The 23,514-nt window shown below is 41.6% G+C and overlaps 1 protein-coding gene across 8 annotated transcripts in view; it reads left to right on the top strand.

Annotated features, from left to right (window-relative positions):
• Window positions 1-17,143, top strand: part of Prosap (prosap) — a 496,661-nt gene extending 479,518 nt beyond the window's left edge. For all 8 annotated transcript variants that reach the window (XM_067156564.2, XM_067156562.2, XM_067156563.2 and 5 more), the window contains 5 exons: window positions 1,119-1,331; window positions 5,992-6,119; window positions 8,015-8,260; window positions 14,304-14,525; window positions 15,485-17,143. In XM_067156564.2, the coding sequence (XP_067012665.2) occupies window positions 1,119-1,331; window positions 5,992-6,119; window positions 8,015-8,260; window positions 14,304-14,525; window positions 15,485-16,390 (1,715 nt within the window). In that variant the 3' untranslated portion in view covers window positions 16,391-17,143. The remainder of the gene's footprint in view (window positions 1-1,118; window positions 1,332-5,991; window positions 6,120-8,014; window positions 8,261-14,303; window positions 14,526-15,484) is intronic.
• Window positions 17,144-23,514: the final 6,371 nt, after the last annotated feature.

The following is a 23,514-nucleotide window of genomic DNA, read 5'->3' as shown; positions in this document are numbered from 1 at the left end:
ACCCGTTCCTTATGTCCTAAAATGAAAGAAAATTAGTGATATAATGGTCTTGATTTGCTTTTTAATGCTTTTATCTGATTTGCTGTCCGCCTCGTTGGCTGAATGGTCAGCGTACTGGCCTTCGGTTCAGAGGGTCCCGGGTTCGATTCCCGGGTGGGTCAGGGATTTTAACCTTAATTGGTTAATTCCAATGGCTCCGGGGCTGGGTGTGTGTGGCGTATTAAACATTAGAAATCATCCTAGGGTAGGGCCCTCATCTTCACAGACATGCAGGTCGCCTAATGGGCCGTCTACTAGAAAAAGACCTGTACCAGGCCTCTCCGGAGGCCATGCGCTATTATTATTATTATTATTATTATTATTATCTGATTTGTTACCCAAAGTTTGTTCCGGACGACCATTAAAAGTTGTCTCCAGTGTGGGAGGTTCAGGGGAGTTAGACAACACTGCTAGAGGCATAGCAGAGGGGAGAAAGGACAACAATAAAAAAATATGATGGGAGATTACATTTGGAGGTGTAAACTCACTGGAATGAAATTGAAAGTCAAAGCCATGGAAATCTGTTTAGTTTTAAAGCCATTAACATCTTCTAATTGGTTTTCTCCTAATTTTTTGTTTTTCTGTTTTTTCTTTCCAATTTTACCTTATTTTTATGTATATGCTTGTATGTTGAATTTTATTAATGGCTGGAAGATCTAGTGCAGTAAGCAAGCGACTGTGTATTGTAATGAAGATCTGGTCCATCAGTTGAAACTTCCACTACAGTTTCTCAATTGTTCATACCTGGTAAATGTTTTTCTTTATTTTCTGTCCCCTTCATTTATAATGTCCCAGCTCCTTTGGTTTAGGGAGTCTTTGGTTCGATTCCCACCCGGACCAGGGATTTTAACCGCACTTGGTTAATTCCTTTTGTCTCAATATACATCTTCATTTGCACCCAACACATTACCAACCACCACGTCCCTCCCGTCAGGATTGGTATCGGACTGTAAAACAGGGCCAAGTACACATCACACTCTCTTATCAATTTCAGTTCTTCTAAATCCATTTCTGGTAGAAGAAATGGGATTGTCTACATATGACTTGATGAGATTGTGATGTTTTTCAATCTTTTCCAGAGGGAGGAGGAGAAAAGGAAGTAGACAGCGAGGACCTGTCTGGCTGCGGCACGGCCAAGAGCAGTTCTGCCGAGTCTATCCACGCCGCCCCGTCCGGCGCCTCGGTTCAACCCAGGACGGCATCGATTCGAGCGCGCCCCACATCAAGCCGCATTACAGCAGCAGAACTAGAGGAACTGTTCCAGCGACAGCAGGGCAGCGTGTCTAATGGACGTAAGTCTGCCCCTACAGACTCGATGACGAGTATTGCTATTTGACTGAGGTTAATTTAAACCAAATCCTTAGAAGCTTCCTTTGAAAACATCTAATCCCATTGGGATTCAGTCGTGTTATAGAAATATAGTATAGCTTCTATTTTAGTTTGTAAATTTTATAACAGAAAGAAATAAGCTGAATAAAACACTTTTTTTAGATATGCCAAGAAAATAATTTCCTGCTGGTTGATTAAAGAACACAGAACTATATTTGTATGTCTCCACCTCACAAAATGCTGATTTGTTTGATATAATGCAGTTGTTCATTCTTCTTTGCAATTATCGTCTTTGCGAAAAATCTTTGTTCTGTTCCTTCGAAACACAAAATTTTAGCAGTGGGCAGAACATACAAATATGATGTGGAACGTACTGTAGTTTGGGTTGTGATCAATTAGATACCAATCAGATGTCTTGGAAAGTTCTTAAATTGTTGGTATCAGTGGATATTCAGACATTGTCATGTTTTGGTAACTTCATTATTTGGAGAAATCCAGACTGAGCCATTTTTTGTTTACATACCTTTTTGGGCATCTTTGCCATCAAACATGATCACAGCTTCTGAAAATCTCAGCTATTCTGACACAAATTTGTGAAAAGAAAAGACTTTTCCCTTTGTAAAAATCAAATGATCATAAGTATGTCTCCTGGTTATGACCAGGCATCACGGGCTCGTAATTTCAGATGGCAACCAGCCGTAAGACACAACCTGCACAGTTGCTAGGTAACATTGTCTGGTCATGCTTACATCACTGCCTGTACGGCTGCTATGGTTACACTTCCGTTTCACATTTTGACGGCTCACATTCCACAAATTTTCAGATGACCTCCAGCTATTAGACATATTTATGTTAAATCTCTTGGTGCCAGGCGGTAGTGCGAGCATCCGCCCTTTAAATTGGCAGAGCCGATCTGGTCGGCCGTTAACAATCCAGTCGGAAGTTGCCAGAGCCGATTACATCAGCCGGCTTAAAATTCTATGATATACGTAATTTTGAGGCAACCTACAGTGACGTGCATACTTTTGTTACAACCTGTAGTAAAGGGGCTACACGTTATTGTGTGCCTGGCCTTGCTTTGGCAGTTCTAAGAGGGTGTTATACCTTTCACAAGACTCGTTTCCTGTGTTTACAAATAACTCTAACCGGTCAGTAAGTGATTGCTCCTTGCAGTGAGTGGATTTGTGACAGGAAAATGGCATGTTGTTCACGTGATAATTTGTCAGCAGGTATTGATGACAATAAATTAATGCGGTATTTATAACAGTGCGAAGTTAACGCTGATGATTTATTGGATAGTGATAGGGAATTTAGTTCAGAGAGTAGCGCCGAAATTATACCGGACACGTCCCGCGGAATCACCGCAGCTAAAGAAGAGACGTTTAATTGTGTCTAACAGTACTAAAGCTATTCTGAATATGGTGGTAGATGAAACTAGTGATAACGAAGGATGATGATGATGTCTCTGGAGAACATTTTGTGGAAATTTGTCCCAATGAACCCGACAACATTCCTCAACCTCCTGTCTCCTTCAAGGAAGTTCTTGGACCTAAACATGCCTACCGTCTGATTCTCCGTCCATATCACACTTCAATTTACTTTTCACTTACTCTCTGCTAAACCTTATAGTCACATATAGTCCTCTATCATTACCTAAATGCCAATCTCCGCGGGCCAAGTGTAGCGTGCCTGCCTCTCACCCGGAGGTCATGGGTTCGATTCCCGCCCAGGTCAAGAATTTTCACCTGGTCCTGAGGGTTGGTTCGAGGTTCACTCAATCTAAGTGACCCTAAGTGATTGCAATTGAGGAGATATCCGAGGGTGAGAGGGCGACCCCGGTCTGGAAAACCAAGAATAATTACCGAGAGGATCCGTCTCACTGACCACGATTCATCTCGTAAACTGCAGGTACCTAACTGAGCAGCGGTCGCTTAGTAGGTCAAAGCAAATCACAGCTTTAGTGCCATACATTTCTTAATTTCGTAAATTCTGTTCTATTGTAAAATTATTTTTCTAATATATACTACACTGACTGACAGTGACAATGCAACACCAAGGAGTGGTGGTTCGAAAGGGATGAAACTTGGGGAAAAAACAGAGACGGCACGGACGAATAATTGATGTTTATTTCAAACCGATATGCAGGTTACACAATGCGCACGGCATCGACTCAGTAGGATGTAGGACCACCGCGAGCGGCGATGCACGCAGAAACACGTCGAGGTACAGAGTCAATAAGAGTGCGGATGGTGTCCTGAGGGATGGTTCTCCATTCTCTGTCAACCATTTGCCACAGTTGGTCGTCCGTACGAGGCTGGGGCAGAGTTTGCAAACGGCGTCCAATGAGATCCCACACATGTTCGATTGGTGAGAGATCCGGAGAGTACGCTGGCCACGGAAGCATCTGTACACCTCGTAGAGCCTGTTGGGAGATGCGAGCAGTGTGTGGGCGGGCATTATCCTGCTGAAACAGAGCATTGGGCAGCCCCTGAAGGTACGGGAGTGCCACCGGCCGCACACATGCTGCACATAGCGGTGGGCATTTAACGTGCCTTGAATACGCACTAGAGGTGACGTGGAATCATACGCAATAGCGCCCCAAACCATGATGCCGCGTTGTCTAGCGGTAGGGCGCTCCACAGTTACTGCCGGATTTGACTTTTCTCCACGCCGACGCCACACTCGTCTGCGGTGACTATCACTGACAGAACAGAAGCGTGACTCATCGGAGAACACGACGTTCCGCCATTCCCTCATCCAAGTCGCTCTAGCCCGGCACCATGCCAGGCGTGCACGTCTATGCTGTGGAGTCAATGGTAGTCTTCTGAGCGGACGCCGGGAGTGCAGGCCTCTTTCAACCAATCGACGGGAAATTGTTCTGGTCGATATTGGAACAGCCAGGGTGTCTTGCACATGCTGAAGAATGGCGGTTGACGTGCCGTGCGGGGCTGCCACTGCTTGGCGGCGGATGCGCCGATCCTCGCGTGCTGACGTCACTCGGGCTGCACCTGGACCCCTCGCACGTGCCACATGTCCCTGCGCCAACCATCTTCGCCACAGGCGCTGCACTGTGGACACATCCCTATGGGTATCAGCTGCGATTTGACGAAGCGACCAACCTGCCCTTCTCAGCCCGATCACCATACCCCTCGTAAAGTCGTCTGTCTGCTGGAAATGCCTCCGTTGACGGCGGCCTGGCATTCTTAGCTATACACGTGTCCTGTGGCACACGACAACACGTTCTACAATGACTGTCGGCTGAGAAATCACGGTACGAAGTGGACCATTCGCCAACGTCATGTCCCATTTATCGTTCGCTACGTGCGCAGCACAGCGGCGCATTTCACATCATGAGCATACCTCAGTGACGTCAGTCTACCCTGCAATTGGCATAAAGTTCTGACCACTCCTTCTTGGTGTTGCATTTGCTCTGTCAGTCAGTGTACAACCGAAAACGAGAAACTATTTTTCTGAAAACAAAATCTATAATATCAACTACTATTTTTTACTTATTTAATAATTCAGAATTATTTTAATACTGTGTTGTCTGCACGTAGAAAATTTGTTGTCAGTATTTGCCAAACATCGATACATACACGCGAATTTTATCGGTGAGTAAAATTGTCTTGTTTTTATTAGTGACATATGTTTTACTTTTTACGTTTTTATTTTTCTCTTCAAATTAGTTATTCTATAGAATTGTATTTAGAAATACATTATACATAATTACGTATATTCTTTTGTATTGTAAATTATTTTTTCAAAGTAGATATTGAGAGAGAAAGTGCGAAAATATTTTTCTCTTCCTTAAAATAAACGTTATCGACAACTATAAATCAACAATAAAACGTCTGACTCTTTATATCACTCCAAACCAGTTTCTTATTCTACGTAGTCGCTATGTAGAAAATTTCATGCCGGTATTTGCTATACACCGGTAGATATACGCGAATTTTAAAATACATGTATTTCCACTGAAAATGGCCTGGCACTTTACAGCAGTAGAGTGGAGGCGGAGCTCTGGCCTCTTCCAGCTGATGGGGAGCGGCCGACCAGATCGGCTCTTGGCTCCAAGAGGGTTAAAAGTAACCACATAATTTTGTGGGAAATGTTGGCAAATGAACATAGTTGTGACATCTTGCATTATAACAACATTGGATTGAAATACTTCAATAGTTTTGTCACGACTGCCAAATTCGCCTGATATCAGTCTGAAGCCATGCGTCTTGGTAGGTGTGCTGTTTACCAACTGATGAGCCCAACTTAGCACACTGGGGCGAAAGGCTGGCAACCAGGAATGAGTTAGTTCGAAAATTTATAATGTCCAGTAACAGATTGGTATTATAAATTTACTCATTTGGGACAAATATTTCAGGTTCCCTTTGGGGATTAACATCTATATCATGTCTGAAGGTTCATTTATAGAATTTCTTGAACCTTGAAGTCTCCTTCCATTAGGTGGCACCTCAAGTGCAAGGCCCCTGAAAACTCGAGAAATTGGCATCGGACCATCTTCTGAGCCCTTGACTGCACGTGGAAGAACATGATGTTTTGGCTCTTACTCATACATATTTTCATTAGTACCTATACAGCAAGCTTACACTTGCACGTTATATTTTCCAGCTTCGTCAGAGGTGATGACATCACATTTCCAGGCTACTTTATCTGCTGGGACATCACAACCTTCATCACCCGCTCGAACTCCTCGGGTGTATGCCAGCGTTGCAGAGATGAAGCGTAGCAAGGGCAAGGTAAGACCATGACCTTTACCTGATATTGTTCGGTCTTCATCCCACATTTCGGTTATTAAATCTTGTAGTTTGTGCTGTATCATTGACCCACCCTTGTAAATGTGCAAGCATTTTGGTTCGATACTATTTTGGCTGCCTCCTACTCAATTTTGACATTCTGTTTTGTTCAACCTCATGGCAGAGAAAGGATGTCTGTTGCATAAATACCAAACCTCTGTGACCAGAGATTTCTCCGCATGCCAACATTGTACAACACTGGCCTTCAAAAAACCAACAACTTCTGGTAGCTTTGAACCCATGATCTAAGATCTGGAAGCCAACACCGAGCTGTCTCTTGGTCCTGGAGCTGGTTTCCTTTCAGAGTGAGGTTGGTGATAAGACAAGTTCTCTGATGTCCAAGGTGATCCCAAGGTACCTCATTTTTCTCCATGACAATTAGTCTATTTGTTCTTCTGGTGCCGTCTGTGCACAGACCATCACGAAGAAAGTTTCCCCGTTTCTGTCAGAGTTGCCGTATCGTGGATGGTCAACGAATGTTGGAGTTTCTGCATCCAGGACGATCTTCTGCGAACGTGTCCCGTTTCCCTTCCATCTTCCCTTCTGGGATCAGTTGTGTCCATCTGTATTTATCATCGAAAAAGATATAACCAAAATAAAACTGGCCGAGATAATATTTATAAGAGTGATGCAGAATTGAACAGGAGAAGTGTCCATCACAGGAAACGGTGCAAACCATCACTTTGATGCACCAATCAGTTGCCATCACACGTCTCCCGAGTACATCACTGTGGGATGAACAGACTTGTCTAGTAACCAGTTGAATGCAACACAAAAAGGTGTTCACGATAAAACAACGCGTGTTCATTGTCGAGCACGATTCGTGGAAAACCTGTGCGTAACTCTGCGCAGGAGTTTAAGACTTGAACTGTTTTGGCAGAACCTCCAAAACTTAGTGCCAGAATGGTGCACAAAACGGGCTTTGTAGGAAATAAAAACCGTCGCTATCTGAAAAGAGTTGGAACACCAGAAAAGAAAGCTCGAGTGAAGAAAAGCCTGGAGCGAAATCCAGCAAAAATCTCAGTGCTATTTATCCGTGTAAGTGGGTATTGAGAGATCGCCATTTCGAAAGTCCGGCTCCATGGCTAAATTGTTAACGTGCTGGCCTTTGGTCACACGGGTCCCGGGTTCGATTACCAGCAGGGTCGGAAATTTTAACCATAATTGGTTAATTTCGCTGACACGCGGGCTGGGTGCATCCGTCGTCTTCATAATTTCATCCTCGTCGTGACACGTGGGTCGCCTACGGACGTCAAATCAAAAGACCAGCATCTGGCGGGCCGAACTTGTCCTCGGACAGTCCCGGCACTAAAAGCCGTTTCATTTTCATGCAGTTTCAAAACTTTATCAAAAAAAGCGTGCATCTGTGTCCTTACAAATTTACAGTTGTGGACGCGTTAAAGCATCCAGACGAACCTTTGCGAATTCAGTTCTGCTGTTGGTTTCTGAGTGAAGTAGAATCAGGACTTTTGGATCCTCTGTTTTTCATTTCTTCAGATGAGGCCATTTTCCGCATCTTGTGTGCTCTTCATTAACAAGGGTCAATCCTGGGTCACTCCTATTGTACAGTTTTAGTTTGTCCACCCGGTAGAAAAAAGTCACTTTCACAAGATCTGCTTTATGCAAATGATCCAACTCTGCCTCCTTGGAAGGAAATGACAGTAAAACACTCATGGGGCAAATTTAAATGATTGTCATGTCTAGCATATCAGGCCATAAAAGTCTATTATATATATATATATATATGAGAGAGAGAGTAGAATTCTCTTCAGTATATGCTGCACATCACTTTACCTCAGTCTGGTTCTGTATTTGACAATAATTCTGTTTTGTTGCAGTCAAATTCTCGGGTGCGATTCTTTGGTTCAGAATTGCACAGAGACTTTCACAGTACCCCAGACCTGGCAGCTCAGAACATTCTGATGACCAATGGTGCTGCTTCCGGGATGGACTACAGAGTTCCTAAGGGCCACCGCAGCCAGGAAGATGTGGCAACACTGCTCATGATGGGAGGTGTGGTGACAGGGCGGCCACCACTGCCTCCACCCACACACCCGCCACCTCCTCCACCTGTCGGGCAGCTGGTGAGTATCGCTCACATTTCTCGTTCAGTGTGGATTCAATAAACATACATGAATTGCCTCAAAACTAAACATTGGGAAAACAAAAATACTTGACCAATTCCTAGTTAGAAACTTCATCAGTGGTACAAAATACAATTTGGAATGTTGCCTTTACTTTCCCTCAATTTGTCTAATGAGTTTCATGCACCAACACCTTGTTAAATAAAGAATGGGATGGGAAAACTTCAGCAGGAAACAATGCCACTATTGAATGAAGAAGGTACACATTTGTACCCCCCATTCACCAGAAGAGAAGGATTTAACTGCTGGAAGAAATAACAACCAACAGATGGACTCTTCAGTGAACATACAACCTGTTTGAAATTTGGACAGAAATGTTAAACATAGGTCTAGAAGGAAAGATCCCAACGGAGAGGAGAAACCAAACAATTAATTTATTGTATAAGGAAAAGGCGGTACGAGTGTTCCAAATAACTACAGCGAGTGTCTCTCATCGGCTGGCTTGCCGGCACACCCAGCTGATCTGCCTCCCGCTCCATGGCATAGCCCTTCCCTCACTTTATCCATGCGTGACATGAGATAACAATGATAATTAAGAATTAAGAAAATGAGCTCAAACCTTATGACAGGAGATGTTGGAAATGTTCTGCTCCTGCATGTACACATTTCTGGCATCGTCTTAGGAAGCTCCAAGTTAGTTTCCCGTAATCGAGGTTATTTCTCTCCAGGTATGTTCAGTTGGTCCAACGTGTGAGGGTTTCTTGCATACACTGTATTTTATTTACAGTTTCAACATTTTCATAACTCTCCATGCTGAGCTCTTCTTGTCCAAGTCATCTATAGGTGTGTATTCTTATCTTTCTGTGATTTCATTTACTTTTTCCTCGTTAAGTACAGATTTTTTAACACTTTGCTCCTTATCGAGTAAAGAACCAGTTGCTCTCAATTTGCTTAAGAGTTTCTGCATGGTCTCTATGTGGAAGGCGCACACCTGGGAATCATGTTGCAAATCGCCTACCGACTTCTCTGCAAGACTCTGTTTTCATAGAATTATTGTACATAAATACCCTTTCCTCTACCGTGTACACATGTGGAGGCAATATGAGAATTATATCCCGAAGTAACTTAATACACGCTCTAAGCACGAACCGGAACTGTGAAGTGCGGGCATTCTTGTGCTGTCGCTGCGCTGTGTAACGGGAAGTGATGAGTCGCTTGCCAGTCAACCAATGAGAGGAACTTGCTGTACATAACCTACGTAAGGTTTTTTGTTTTTACATCACACGACACACACAGGTCTTATGGTTGCACTGGAACATGTACATCTCAAGGCTAATTACAATGCTGGTAGTCCAGTGGCACTAGACTTAGGTTACCCCTTATCGATAGTTGGTTTAGTGAACATCAAGCCTTAAGTGTTTTGAGCCACCAGAGTAGCCTGGTGTGTTATCAAGACTGCCACCACGTACATTCAGTGGAAATGGCAGCCTAGGGTTTAGCAAATTAAAGCCCAGCTTTGTGGCTAAATGGATAGAATGCTTGCCTTTGGTTCAATACTTGGAATCAATCGCTTCATAATCTTTTAATTTCCCTGGCTTGGGAACTGGTGTTCATTTCATCCTCATTGGGTCCCCACCAAGCCTTTCCAGAGGCTGTGAGTACGAGGAAGATGTGGGGTAGGCTTACCATTTTAAACTATCAGTAATTTATCTGCATACTTTGGTTGTGAGAATGGTTTATCCATGAGCTGTTTCATTACACATGGTTCAGCCATTTTACAAAAAGTAACTTTATACACTGTAACTTGAAATAAACTGAAATTTTCTGAGAACAAAAATGCTACTGAAATACACACATAATTTTCTCAACTATAAACAATCAGTAAGATGTCTTGTACATGCAACAACAAACAGGGTGTCAATCATATCAATTCGGTGTCTTCCAGAGAACTTTGAATCACTGAGCTCTCTTCCTCCTTAGCAGTGATGAACTGACAAGAGCGTAGCATTGCACACCTATCGGACATTCAGCAGAAATGTTAAAGTTTCAAACAAATTTATTTAAAAACCACCATTCCAATACTTTAAAATCTCTAAGTCTAAGATACAAATATTACATACATGTTAAAATGGGACATGTTTCGCTTAGGCTTTGTACGCATCTTCAGCCATACTTAATCTAAAGCTAAGTCAGGGCCCTGAATTGGTTTCTCATTAAAGTATAATAATACAAGATGAAACTCATACAATCTAGTTTGTGGAAAAAGCAATACTTAAATGCAAATAAAATTCAATAATGAACTTGTCATAGTATTATATGTACATGGAAGGAATACTAGTGTTCATCTAAAAAGGTACACGATAGTTATTTGTAGAACGAGACAGTCATAATGATCTGACATACATTTGGATTGTACAGATTACTTGACATTAATGAAGCGTGGATTAATTAAAAATGTCGAAAAATAAAACTTCGAGCGTTGTTGACTGAGAATCAGGTACGTAGAATACAGTAGAGTTGTTGACTCCAAGTGGTTGCGTAATAAGGTCAAAAGGTGCTTGAAGCAGCAGTATAGAAGTGTTGTGTCTCCTTCTAGAATAATCTGTGTAATAGATTGTAGTCGCGAGCTGTCTAGCGTAGATTCAACAAATACAGTGTTCAATAAAGCCTTAGATGTGGGAGAATTCGCAATGTAGCGTGTGTTGAAAACTGAAATGTGTAAGAAAATAAATGTAAGATTTGAAGCATAGAGAACATTCTATTAATGAGTTGAAGTTTAACAACGCTTACCACTAGTGTTGACAGAGAGGTGACTAGTCTTGTTGGTTGTTTGAGACGATCTGACAGTTGTTATTCTACAGCTACGTGTATTGTAGGGGTGTGTCTGTGATGGCGGAGAATGAGACGGGAGAGGGGAGGTAGGCGGGGCATTGAGGACATTAGGAGTAGGTGGAGGGGGTGTGGCGTGAATCGGTGACTTGGGAGTGGCTACTATTGCGTTATGGAAATTGCTGACGTGTTTATAATTAAATATTTTCATGAAGTTATTTGTATTTATGTTGAAGACTGTGAGTAATTTAGGGATTTGTTCAATTAATGGGCTATTTGTGTCAAGAACATTGTTTAGATTACTATTAATGTTATAATTCTGGTTTAGAAAAATGTAAGCATTTTCAAAGTCGGTCATCAGTTTACTCTTGTTGACGTGTTTTATAATATGAAGGTCTTGTTCAATCATGGTAAAGTTATGGCCAGTATCCTTCATATGAATGCTCATGGCAGAATATTTTCTATGTTTTGAAGCATTGTAATGTTCCAAATATATAATTTTGAAACTGCGTCCGGTTTGTCCTATGTACGTAAAGTTACACTGGGTGCATTTGAGTCTATAAATTCTGGAATTCGAAAATTTATTGTGTATTGAATTTACGGTATTGGAGTAAAAAAAATATTACGATTTGTTTTAAGAAAAAAAATATTACGATTTGTCTTTTACTCAGTCAACAACGCTCGAAGTTTTATTTTTCGACATTTTTAATTAATCCACGCTTCATTAATGTCAAACAATCTGTACAATCCAAATGTATGTCAGATCATTATGACTGTCTCGTTCTACAAATAACTATCGTGTACCTTTTTAGATGAACACTAGTATTCCTTCCATGTACATATAATACTATGACAAGTTCATTATTGAATTTTATTTGCATTTAAGTATTGCTTTTTCCACAAACTAGATTGTATGAGTTTTATCTTGTATTATTATACTTTAATGAGAAACCAATTCAGGGCCCTGACTTAGCTTTAGATTAAGTATGGCTGAAGATGCTTACAAAGCCTAAGCGAAACATGTCCCATTTTTACATGTATGTAATATTTGTATCTTAGACTTAGAGATTTTAAAGTATTGGAATGGTGGTTTTTAAATAAATTTGTTGGAAACTTTTACATTCTGTACTCCAATATGGCTATCATAATGTGACTCATAACGAGTAATAATAATAATTCAGCAGCAAACTGCACAATGTGAGGGATGCAGCACCTGCGCTGCAATGTCGGTCTCTGATGTGATGTTTTTTTTCATTGCTTTAAATTCTTGTAAATGGAATTATATGTCAGGTGCTTATTGGATTTCCATCTTTCTCATTTGAGGTTTGGACTTCACCAATAGCTTGGCTAACCTTCAGTAGACGCTACATTCATTGCAGTCCGGATTGAAATCAAGATTAAAGTTAGACTTGAACATAAGTATTACTGCAATTATGAATATGAGAGTAGTGTCTACATTTGCATATTACTGCTGAAGGCGGTTTCTTAAATAACATCAGCTTAAAAATTAAATAACTGGAAAGGAGGTTCAACCTATTCAATACTCAAAAGAAAGAAACGTAGCAATCAAGAACTTAACTGGAGTACGGGTGCTCATTCGGTTGTACTAACTGGCGTCGTATATTTTTATATACGTACTTGGCTTCCCGCAGCCGTGACAGGTTCTGGACCTTCGAAACGTTCTCCACTCTACTTTGGTGTTTGGCCGCAGCGCGTGACCTTGAGTGTGCCGCGGTGGTCACCGGGAGCTGGCGGCTTTCTACTACAGATCTGTTTGTCTGCAAATTCAAGCCTTTTTGATCTTCGCATGTTGATTGGTAGTGTTGTGACTTTGTGCAGGACAGAATGTGGTGTCGTGTCTTTGTGCCTAACAGAGAGTGAAACTGACCTCCAACATTCATAAACATTTTACATGTTTTTTATGGCTGATGATGACCTAGACTAAGGTCGAAACCGGTCCCATTTAAATAGAAATGTGATTGCTACGTTTCTTTCTTTTGAGTATTGAATAGGTTGAACCTCCTTTCCAGTTATTTAATTTTTAACATCAATAATTTCAATACGGAACAATGAAATTTTTATCTTTAAATTAACATCAGCTTGTCGATAGAAACAAAAGTAGTAATGATACTGCCAAAACCTTTTTATTATGTCCTATTTACACAGTTTGTTTAAACATTTAACGTAGCACTCCACCAAATTTTGTATCCCCTCATCGTAGAACTCTGCCGTTTGTGACTGAAGCCTATCTTCAACTACCATTTTCACTTCTTTGGTGTCAAACTGCTGACCAGCAAGGAATTGCTTCAGGTAACAGAACGGATGTTAATAGCTGGGCTGTACGGCGGGTGGTACATTTTCTCCCATCCAAAAGATCAGATTAACTCTTGAGCAGCAGAATGAGGTCGCACAATGTTATGCGGCAACTAAACTCCAGACGACAATAAGCCACGTTACTTGTTCTGTACAGCATGCTAATGAATGCCCGCAGGTGAGATGTTCCTTGCTGTAAAAAATTGAATCGTAGACCTTATTTCACACTCAGCAGGACACTTCATTATCTGAAACATTTCTGCTGCCCACACTGAACCATACGACTGGTATAGGCGTGCTGGGAGACACCACGACTGCATTTCGACAGGCTCATCAACAAAGTCGCACCTTAGTTAAAAAATAACCTTTGTATTATGTAATCTGCACCAATAAGAGATTCCATGAAGTGATTTTCAGTAATTCCTTACATCGAATGTAGTCATTTACCGGGATGGACATCTCATGTACCGTACAATCTTCACTGCTTCCTTCTCGATCCTAACTCTAGAAAACACATCCACTCAAATTATGAGACACCAAGTACAGGGTGATTTTCATCTCACTGCTTCGTGAAGCAGCAACATCATCGGTTTCTTGTATAGTAGGGCAGAAGTAGGGATATCTCAGTGATAGGGTACAATAACACTTCTCTCAAATTGAGTCAGATGGCTGTGCAGTTCGAGTCACGTGACTGAGCTTGCATTCGGAAGATGAAAGTTCGAACCTTACCATTAGCAATTCTGAAGATGGTTTTCTGTGGTTTCCTTCTTTCACACCAGACAGATGCTGGGGCCATGCTTGCTCCCATCCCAGTCCTAGCTGTTTCCTGCTCCATCATGTCGGTGTGACATAAAACAAACAACAGAAAAGAAAAGAATAACATTTGTTTCAATCCCCTCAGGTGAAGGTGGACACTTCTCGCAGTACCATCAAGTCCAACTCCGAGTACGTCAACATGGCTCCCGCAGTGAAGACGGAAGCGGGGGTGCAGAGGAGCGCAGATGGGAGTGTTATGTCCAGTTTCCGACCAACTAACAGTGCAAAGTTGTATGCTTCCCCAGAGGACGTCAAGACGGTGGGGTACCGGTCTCGGAGCTTGCCGGCGCACACTGCTAGACCTCAGGTACAGCAACCATTTTATCCACTTCTAATCTTTAAATGGTTGTAAAATAGATCTTTATAACTGTTCACAGCTAAGGAAAGCAATCTTATGGGAAAAAGGAGAAAGAGAACTTCGCATCCCCACTCTTCCCTCGTTGCTGGCAGCAGTGAAATCATTCACACTTAATAAGAATCAGGTCCATTTTCATTAGACTTAGCTCTCCGGCAGAGAAAGTTGGGTGGACTCAGGGTAGGTTAATTATAAATTATAAACAAGAGGCATGAAATTAGAGACAATGATTGCTGATACAGGTGGAAACAATGACAGTAGGGTACTCACACAAAGGAGGTAACATCTCTTAGGAATGAACACGATGGATGAACTGGTTTTGGTTTTGGGATTGTGCGAGGAGAATAGAGGGTAAGAGAAGTGGAGAAAGACCACAGCAATAGTGGTTGGACTCTGATTTAAGAGGAGAGATATTGAACTGAACAAGGTCACACAGCTAGTTATAGAGGATTGTGGGGGCACTTAGTTCACAGTGAGCAAGTGTGAACAATTTACCATTACTATAATCATCATCATCATCATCATCATCATTTTCCAGCTCCAGTTACCCAGCTGTCATATACAAGCGCTCTCCACTTCTTCCTGTCTGTTTCTGTTCCTCTATATCCTCCCACTTGGCATTCCTCTTGCTGACCTCCGATTTCACTGTGTGTATCCATCGATTCCTTGGCCTTCCTTCTCTGTCAAAGTAATTCCTTGCTGTTCTCGTTCTGTCCATCCTCATAACATTTCCGAACCATCATAGCGTGCATCTTCCTATTAGTTTAGTTGGAAATATAGCAACAGTGTGTTCTTGAATTTGTTGCTCACAACTTTAGTTTGACATGTTTGAACAGAAAACAAATTCTATAAAAATAATGTATTCTTGATAATATATACTGGCTATTGCACTGTCTTGTTTAATTTTTCAGGTTCGAAAATCCCACAGCTTACGATCGTCTGCCTCGTCCTTCAAACCTCCAGCGGTCCCGGTGCCTAACAACAGCAATCCCTACGCTCAACCATTCCGAGCTTCTCGTAGCCACAGCATAGCCGGCAGCAAGGAGAGTTTGAAGGCAGGGAAAGTGAGGAAGAAGTCTATTCCTTCAAGTGCATCGGCAGCCAACCTGTCCGGCGTGGTGAGCGCAACCCCTCCGCCCATCCCAGAGCCGGACTACAGTCTGAGCGAGAGCGAAGGAGAGAGCGACACGGAAGTAAGCAAGGAGGAGAAGAGTGTGTCGTGCGCCGGGAGCGTAGCCGTGCAAGAGACGAGCGGCAGTAGTTCCGGCAGTTCGAGCAGTACCTTGCCTCACAGCTTCAGTGTCGAGGAGATTCAGAAGGTGCGAACCCAACTCAAGAGTTCCAAGAGTTACCCCAATGACTTCCTGGCCGCCAACAACACTCCTGGCGTCGGAGAGGATGGCGACAATTCCTCGAGCGGAGTCAGCTCTGACCAGGACGCGCCCGTGGGACCTCCTTGTGGATTCGACGACGGAAGATCGTCTGAAGGGTCGGGCGGTTCCGTCCCCGAGGAACGCCAACAACAGCAGCCTCCGACGTCGGGAAGCGTACGATCGAGGCCTCCCGTGTCTGGAGGTGGAGTGCTGACGAGGAACGCAGTATCTCTGGCACAGTTGCCGCCACCGATGGAGGGCGACGGGGAAGGAGAGGGCGAGTTAGTCGTGCCTCCTCCTCCGGAGTTCCTTGGAGGAGTGGCGTCGGTCGCAGGCGCCACAGGTCCGGCAGAAGAGGTTCTGGCCCCGCCGCCACAGTTCAGCGACACCCGACTGGTGACCAGAGTGCGGATCGTGGGAGCTGTTCCCAAACATGGTCAGTGAAGACTGATTGCCAGCGGCCTACAGACTAAGGCTCTCTTGTTTACTTTGAGTTCCGCACACTGTTCAAGAGCACAAATCCAAGCTAATTTACTGCGTTTTTACTCAATTTTATCACTTTTTTTTTTGAAGAGAAAAGGTCTCCTTTAGCAAGCTAGTACTTGTTTTGGAGGCAGAGAAAGATGTAAAATAAGCTCAAGTCTGCAAGAGAGTGTCGTTGTCTCTGATATTATTATCATAGTTCGTTTCCAGCATTCAGTATGTCTAGTTGTAATTTTAATGTGAGCAAGAACCGAGAGATACATGGGTTTTTCCTTCTTTCTTGTTCGCACAGACTGATTCCTTTCTTTCCTCCCTTCCAGTTGTAAAGCTCTCTTCATTTCGATGCTATCTCTCAGATTCTTCTCATGTTATGATTAATACTTCTAAAAATTTAAGAAGAGGAAGGTTTGAAATAGTTGTAATTTTGTTACGTCAGTGTAAATAAAGAAGACGGAAGCAGTGCTCAAGGAAGGCGTTAGGAGCTCCACATTCCAGTGAACATACTAGTGCGTTGTGTGACTATATAAGTATTAAAAAATGCATGCGAACAATAGACTTGTAGAAGTTTGGCCACAAGTATTCCGTACCGTATCGTTCCGTAGCTAGCTGGAGAGAGCGGCCACTTATTACATTATCGCCATGTGCAAGTGTCTTCTCTGCTCTTGCACAATAATTTGTGGAAATTTAAAAAAATAAAAAGAATTATTAACCTTTCTTGTTTGTAACATTATTTCTACCAACTCCTTTAAATGCTGAAGAGATGGGATAATTTCAAGGAAATAGAGAACTGTAACTTATCAGGTAAGAACATGGTTGATAACTGTCATTGAATCGACTGATATAACAAGAGCTCCAGAATTTATCTTGATAGAATCTGGGGCTCAATTTGTAATTATTTTGACTATTTACCAAATTACTACAAAATCAAATTGGGAATGATTAGAGCCCGGATGTTAGGCACTTAAATCTGTTTAAAATAGGCAGGCAAAAAAGACACTAAAATGTAAAAGGAGGCAATTTAAAACATATAAATTACATACACTATACTCTACACTGATTTACTTCTAAATTGAAGTTTTGGCCAATTTTGGCTCTGTCTGGTGATTATGCGCTGAAACATAGACATCCCAAGCTGCCATTCATATCAACTTATATCGGCAGAGTGTGATCTCAAAACTTAGTTTCCAACTCTAATAACCTATTTACATTCACCACGTGGTTTACGTATCTCGCTCAGCCTGTACGGTATTGTGTTGATAAAATTAACCATAATAGGTATTTTATTTGATCCTGTATTGACTTGTGTAAATCTAATAAAGAAACTATTTAAAATAATTTATGTTGGGTCCACCTTGACAATACACTTTTAATGACTGAAAATTATTTATTCTATCATACAAGTTTCAGGAACAGTATGCATTCCCTTCAACAGTGAAGTCATATAAAGGAATAGCCCACAATTTAAAGGAGTATTTTATCCTAATTCACCATAACAGTGAAATATTATGAAAATTATCATTACATAAAATTTAATATTTTGATGAATTGAATGAGAATACCTAAATAAATTTTAAGATCTTCAAGTTTTCTTCTTTTTCTTCCTTAAATGATCAAACGCTAGTTTAGACTTGAGAAAATGTATTAATAGAATGATAAATAAAATTAAGAAGGAACCAAAAACAATTTCTTAAAGAGCAAAAGGAAAAAAAAAATTGCAGTTCTAACTTTTTGAAATAAGCACTCTAGCTAAAATTTTCAGAAAAAAAGGAACATTAATTTTGCATACGAAACTGATAATAATACTAATAACATAATTTTCAATTCAGATAAAATAGAGAATAAATGTATATTTAATAAGTCAGGATGACATGCCAAACATGTTTTTAGGACAGTCTGGAAAAAGTTTGGCTATAGGGTACAAAGAACATGTTGATGCAGTCAAACACAAAAGATATTCAGCAATGGGAGAGCATATGGTTGAAAGGAATAATAAATTTACAGAGATTTCTAATGACATGGAGTTAACACATTCAGCCAAAAAGGGAAAATCCATGAATGTTTTAAAAAGTTTAAAAATTTATCTACTAAAAAATAGACTTTGAATCACGCTTAAATGAAAGAAGTACAGAAGAGAACCTATTGTATAAACTAGCGTTTGATCATTTAAGGAAGAAAAAGAAGAAAACTTGAAGATCTTAAATTAATTTCGTGAAACTTCAATTTAAAAGTAAAGACGTGTGTAGTATATATGTTATACATGGTGTGGTTACTGTAGTCACGTCTTAGTTTGTGAACCATGGGCAACGCCTGAGTGGCCCTGAGAGTCGGGATACCAGTTGCTATGGAATGGGAGTGGGCATCTCGGACATATTCCGGGTCATTGCCCTCCTTGTGCTCAGGCGGCTGGGACTATACAATTCACTGGTGGTCCATAACCCATTAGAGGAGAGATCCTCACTTGGACTATGTGCAAGTAGGGTAGCATCCTGCTTCATGAATTTACCGAGCTCAGAACATTTTAAGCAAGCCTTGGACCTATGGGAGTAATGGAGTCCCACTCCCATTTGACAGGCGAGGGACTCCTTGGCGAACAAAATGGAATTCGATGGGGAGCTATCAATATTAATGGGGCTTATGGAAGAAAGAAAGTAGAACTGGCTGAGTCAGCAAAGAGGATGCATCTGGATGTGCTAGGAGTAAGTGATATTCGGGTAAGGGGAGATAACGAGGAAGAGATAGGAGATTATAAAGTGTACTTGACCGGTGTTAGAAAGGGAAGGGCAGAGTCTGGGGTAGGGCTGTTTATCAGGAATACCATTGCACGCAACATAGTTTCTGTTAGGCACGTAAATGAGCGAATGATGTGGATAGATTTGTCAGTTGCAGGAATTAGGACAAGAATTGTGTCCGTGTATTCACCATGTGAGGGTGCAGATGAGGATGAAGTGGACAAGTTTTATGAAGCAATGAGTGACATCGTGGTCAGGGTCAACAGCAAGGATAGAATAGTTCTAATGGGCAATTTCAATGCGAGAGTTGGGAATAGAACTGAAGGATACGAAAGGGTGATTGGTAAATGTGGGGAAGATATGGAAGCTAATGGGAATGGGAAGCGTTTGCTGGACTTCTATGCTAGTATGGGTTTAGCTGTTATGAATACATTCTTCAAGCATAAGGCTATTCACTGCTACACATGGGAGGCTAGGGGTACCTGATCCATAATAGACTATATCTTAACTGACTTGGAATTCAGGAAATCTATTAGTAATGTACAAGTTTTCCGGGGATTTTTCGATGACACAGACCACGATCTGATCTGTAGTGAACTAAGTATCTCTAGGCCTAGGGTAGAGAAAGTGAAATCTGTCTGCAAACGAATAAGGGTAGAAAATCTCCAGGACGAGGAAATTAGACAGAAGTACATGGATATGATTAGTGAGAAGTTTCGAACAGTAGAAAGTAAGCAGGTTCAGGATATAGAAAGTAAATGGGCGGCATACAGGGATGCTGTAGTAGAAACAGCAACGGAATGCCTAGGAACAACTGTGTGTAAAGATGGGAAAAGGCGAACATCTTGATGGAATGACGAAGTGAAAGCAGCCTGTAAACGTAAAAAGAAGGCTTATCAGAAATGGCTCCAAACAAGGGCCAAGGCAGACAGGGATTGGTACGTAGATGAAAGAAACAGAGCGAAACAAATAGTTGCTGAATCCAAAAAGAAGTCGTGGGAAGATTTTGGTAATAACCCGGAAAGGCTAGGTCAAGCAGCAGGGAAACCTTTCTGGACAGTAATAAAGAATCTTAGGAAGGGAGGGGAAAAGGAAATGGACAGTGTTTTGAGTAATTCAGGTGAAATCATAATAAATTCCAGGGAATCACTGGAGAGGTGGAGGGAATATTTTGAACATCTTCTCAACGTAAAAGGAAATCATCCTGGTGGTTTCGTGAACAACCAAGCTCATGAGGAGGAGGAAAATGATGTTGGTGAAATTACGCTTCAGGAAGTGGAAAGGATGGTAAATAAACTCCATTGTCATAAGGCAGCAGGAATGGATGAAATTCAACCTGAAATGGTGAAGTATAGTGGGAAGGCAGGGATGAAATGGCTTCATAGAGTAGTAAAATTAGCATGGAGTGTTGATAAGGTGCCTTCAGATTGGACAAAAGCAGTAATTGCACCTATCTATAAGCAAGGGAACAGGAAGGATTGCAACAGCTATTGAGGTATCTCATTGATTAGTATACCAGGCAAAGTAATCACTGGCATCTTGGGAGGGTGCGATCAGTCGTTGAGAGGAAGTTGGATGAAAACCAGTGTGGCTGTTAGGAACAGATTTTCAGTATGTGCCAGGTAATTGAAAAATGCTACGAGAGGAATAGGCAGTTGTGTTTATGTTTCATAGATCTAGAGAAAGCATATGACAGGGTACCGAGGGAAAAGATGTTCGGCATACTGTGGGACTATGGAATTAAAGGTAGATTATTAAAATCAATCCAAGGCATTTATGTTGACAATTGGGCTTCAGTGAGAAATGATGGTAGAATGAGTTCTTGGTTCAGGGTACTTACAGGGGTTAGACAAAGCTGTAATCTTTCACCTTTGCTGTTTGTAGTTTACATGGATCATCTGCTGAAAGGTATAAAGTTGCAGGGAGGGATTCAGTTAGGTGGAAATATAGTAAGCAGCCCGGCCTATGCTGACGACTTGGTCTTAATGGCAGATTGTGCCGAAAGCCTGGAGTCTGATATCTTGGAACTTGAAAATAGGTGCAATGAGTATGGTATGAAAATTAGCCTCTCGAAGACTAAATTGATGTCAGTAGGTAAGAAATTCAACAGAATTGAATGTCAGATTGGTGATACAAAGCTACGACAGGTCGATAATTTCAAGTATTTAGGTTGTGTGTTCTCCCAGGATGGTAATATAGTAAGTGAGATTGAATCAAGGTGTAGTAAAGCTAATGCAGTAAGCTCGCAGTTGCGATCAACAGTATTCTGTAAGAAGGAAGTCAGCTCCCAGACGAAACTATCTTTACATCGGTCTGTTTTCAGACCAACTTTGCTTTACGGGAGTGAAAGCTGGGTGGACTCAGGATATCTTATTCATAAGTTAGAAGTAACAGACATGAAAGTAGTAAGAATGATTGCTGGTACAAACAGGTGGGCAATGGCAGGAGGGTACTTGGAATGAGGCGATAAAGGCTAATTTAGGAATGAACTCGATGGATGAAGCTGTTCGCATAAACCGGCTTCGGTGGTGGGGTCATGTGAGGCGAATGGAGGAGGACAGGTTACTTAAGGAGAATAATGGACTCTGTTATGGAGGGTAAGAGAAGTAGAGGTAGACCAAGACGACGATGGTTAGACTCGGTTTCTAACAATTTAAAGATAAGAGGCATATAACTAAATGAAGCCACAGCACTAGTTGCAAATCGAGGATTGGGGCGACTTTTAGTAAACTCACAGGGGCTTGCAGACTGAATGCTGAAAGGCATAACAGTCTATAATGAATATGTATGTATCTATGTAAGTATGTATTTATGTTGGGTATTCAGCCTGAAGGTTGGTTTGATCCTCCACAGCTCTGCCAAAAGCAGTCATAAATAGCTTAGACGTCGCTGAAGAGCTGTACTAGGGAAATGAGGAGTGAAGTAGTTTCCCATTGCTTTCCTCACCGAGCCAGAAGTTGCTATTGCATATCAGTCTGCCAAGCCCACTGAAATGCATGCACCAACTGATCCTACGAGTGATATTTTCACACCATTGATAACAGGACTGGCTGCATAAGGAATGGTATTACTAGCATCACTCATACCTCAGTCACTTTTATATTGTCAAAGCCAAGGATGGGACTGAGACGGGTCAATGCAAGTAACAAATATATTCTAGCCCATACCAGAAGACATAGTATACTGTAAACACTACATCCTGCCAGCAAAGGCATATGTTGTACATTACTGATATAAATTAAGATTGATTAATTTACACTATTGCGCATCACCACAAGATGTGTCCTCAAATTCTCGGAACTTAAACCCAGCCTCCTGTCTGACAGATAAACATTGCTCTATGCTGACTGAGAGATCACCTTTCAAAATTCAACACATTTGACTCAGTTTATGTAAACTTTAATACACAGACAAGGAACACTACATTTTTCACAGATGGCACTTCCTACTACACAGCTTTGGTAAGGTCCAAAGTTTCTTAAACTATGTTTGCTGAAGACAATAACTTTGTGATCATTTTCAGGTTGCTATGAACGACAAACCATTCCTGACACTCGCATAGGTGATAAGTTTCTTCACTTACGAATTGATGTAACATCATTTTGAGGAAGTGTGGCAAACTTTTCTGATATCTTGTCAAAGTTGTCTGAATAGTGCAGCAGCAATCCATGACCCCCATCTTGTTAACAATGGCTGTGGAGGAAATGTGAGTTAAGGAGCAACGTCCTTGAATATCTGGACCAGAGTCCTGCAGGGAGGCCGACCATGCAGTGCTCCAAACCCATGGCCTCTGACAGCCCAGCCTGTGCAGTGTCGTTCTGCTTACTGGCCCACGGCACTGGTTTCATACAGCCCACCGCAGTCCACCATGTTCAGTGGACCGAGTAGACTAACCTCGATTACTTCCCCGAAATAACACGTCCACTTCACACTTCTATTCAGATCGATCGCTATATGAATTCCTGAATGCTAATGACAAATTTCAAAGTAGGCTAATCACAGTTTGAAAAACAAATAACAAAATCAGGTACAAGGTCTAGCTCGTGAGCTTGAGTAACAATATTAGAAAAATCTAGAATAACCATATAACAACCATTTAACAACCTGAGCTCGAAGCTCCGTAGTTGCAGTTTTAACAAGAGCACTGCTGTTCTGTTCAACCCACACTCAACGAGAAGGATGACAATTGGGGCACTCTAACAACAATTTTTTGGGCGACGTTGACTGTTTTTATGGAGAGCGAGTTTGTTTATATTGCTCTACACAATTACTCTTTAAGAGACTGTTCTCCAAAATGTTAACGTTCCAGGTCCATCAAAGGCACATTTAACAAAAACTAACGGTAGACACTGTCTT

This window comes from Anabrus simplex, chromosome 12 (assembly GCF_040414725.1).
Source record: "Anabrus simplex isolate iqAnaSimp1 chromosome 12, ASM4041472v1, whole genome shotgun sequence".
Lineage (NCBI taxonomy): Eukaryota > Metazoa > Arthropoda > Insecta > Orthoptera > Tettigoniidae > Anabrus > Anabrus simplex.
Note: the sequence above shows the minus strand (reverse complement) of the source record. Positions and strands in the feature narration are given on the sequence as shown.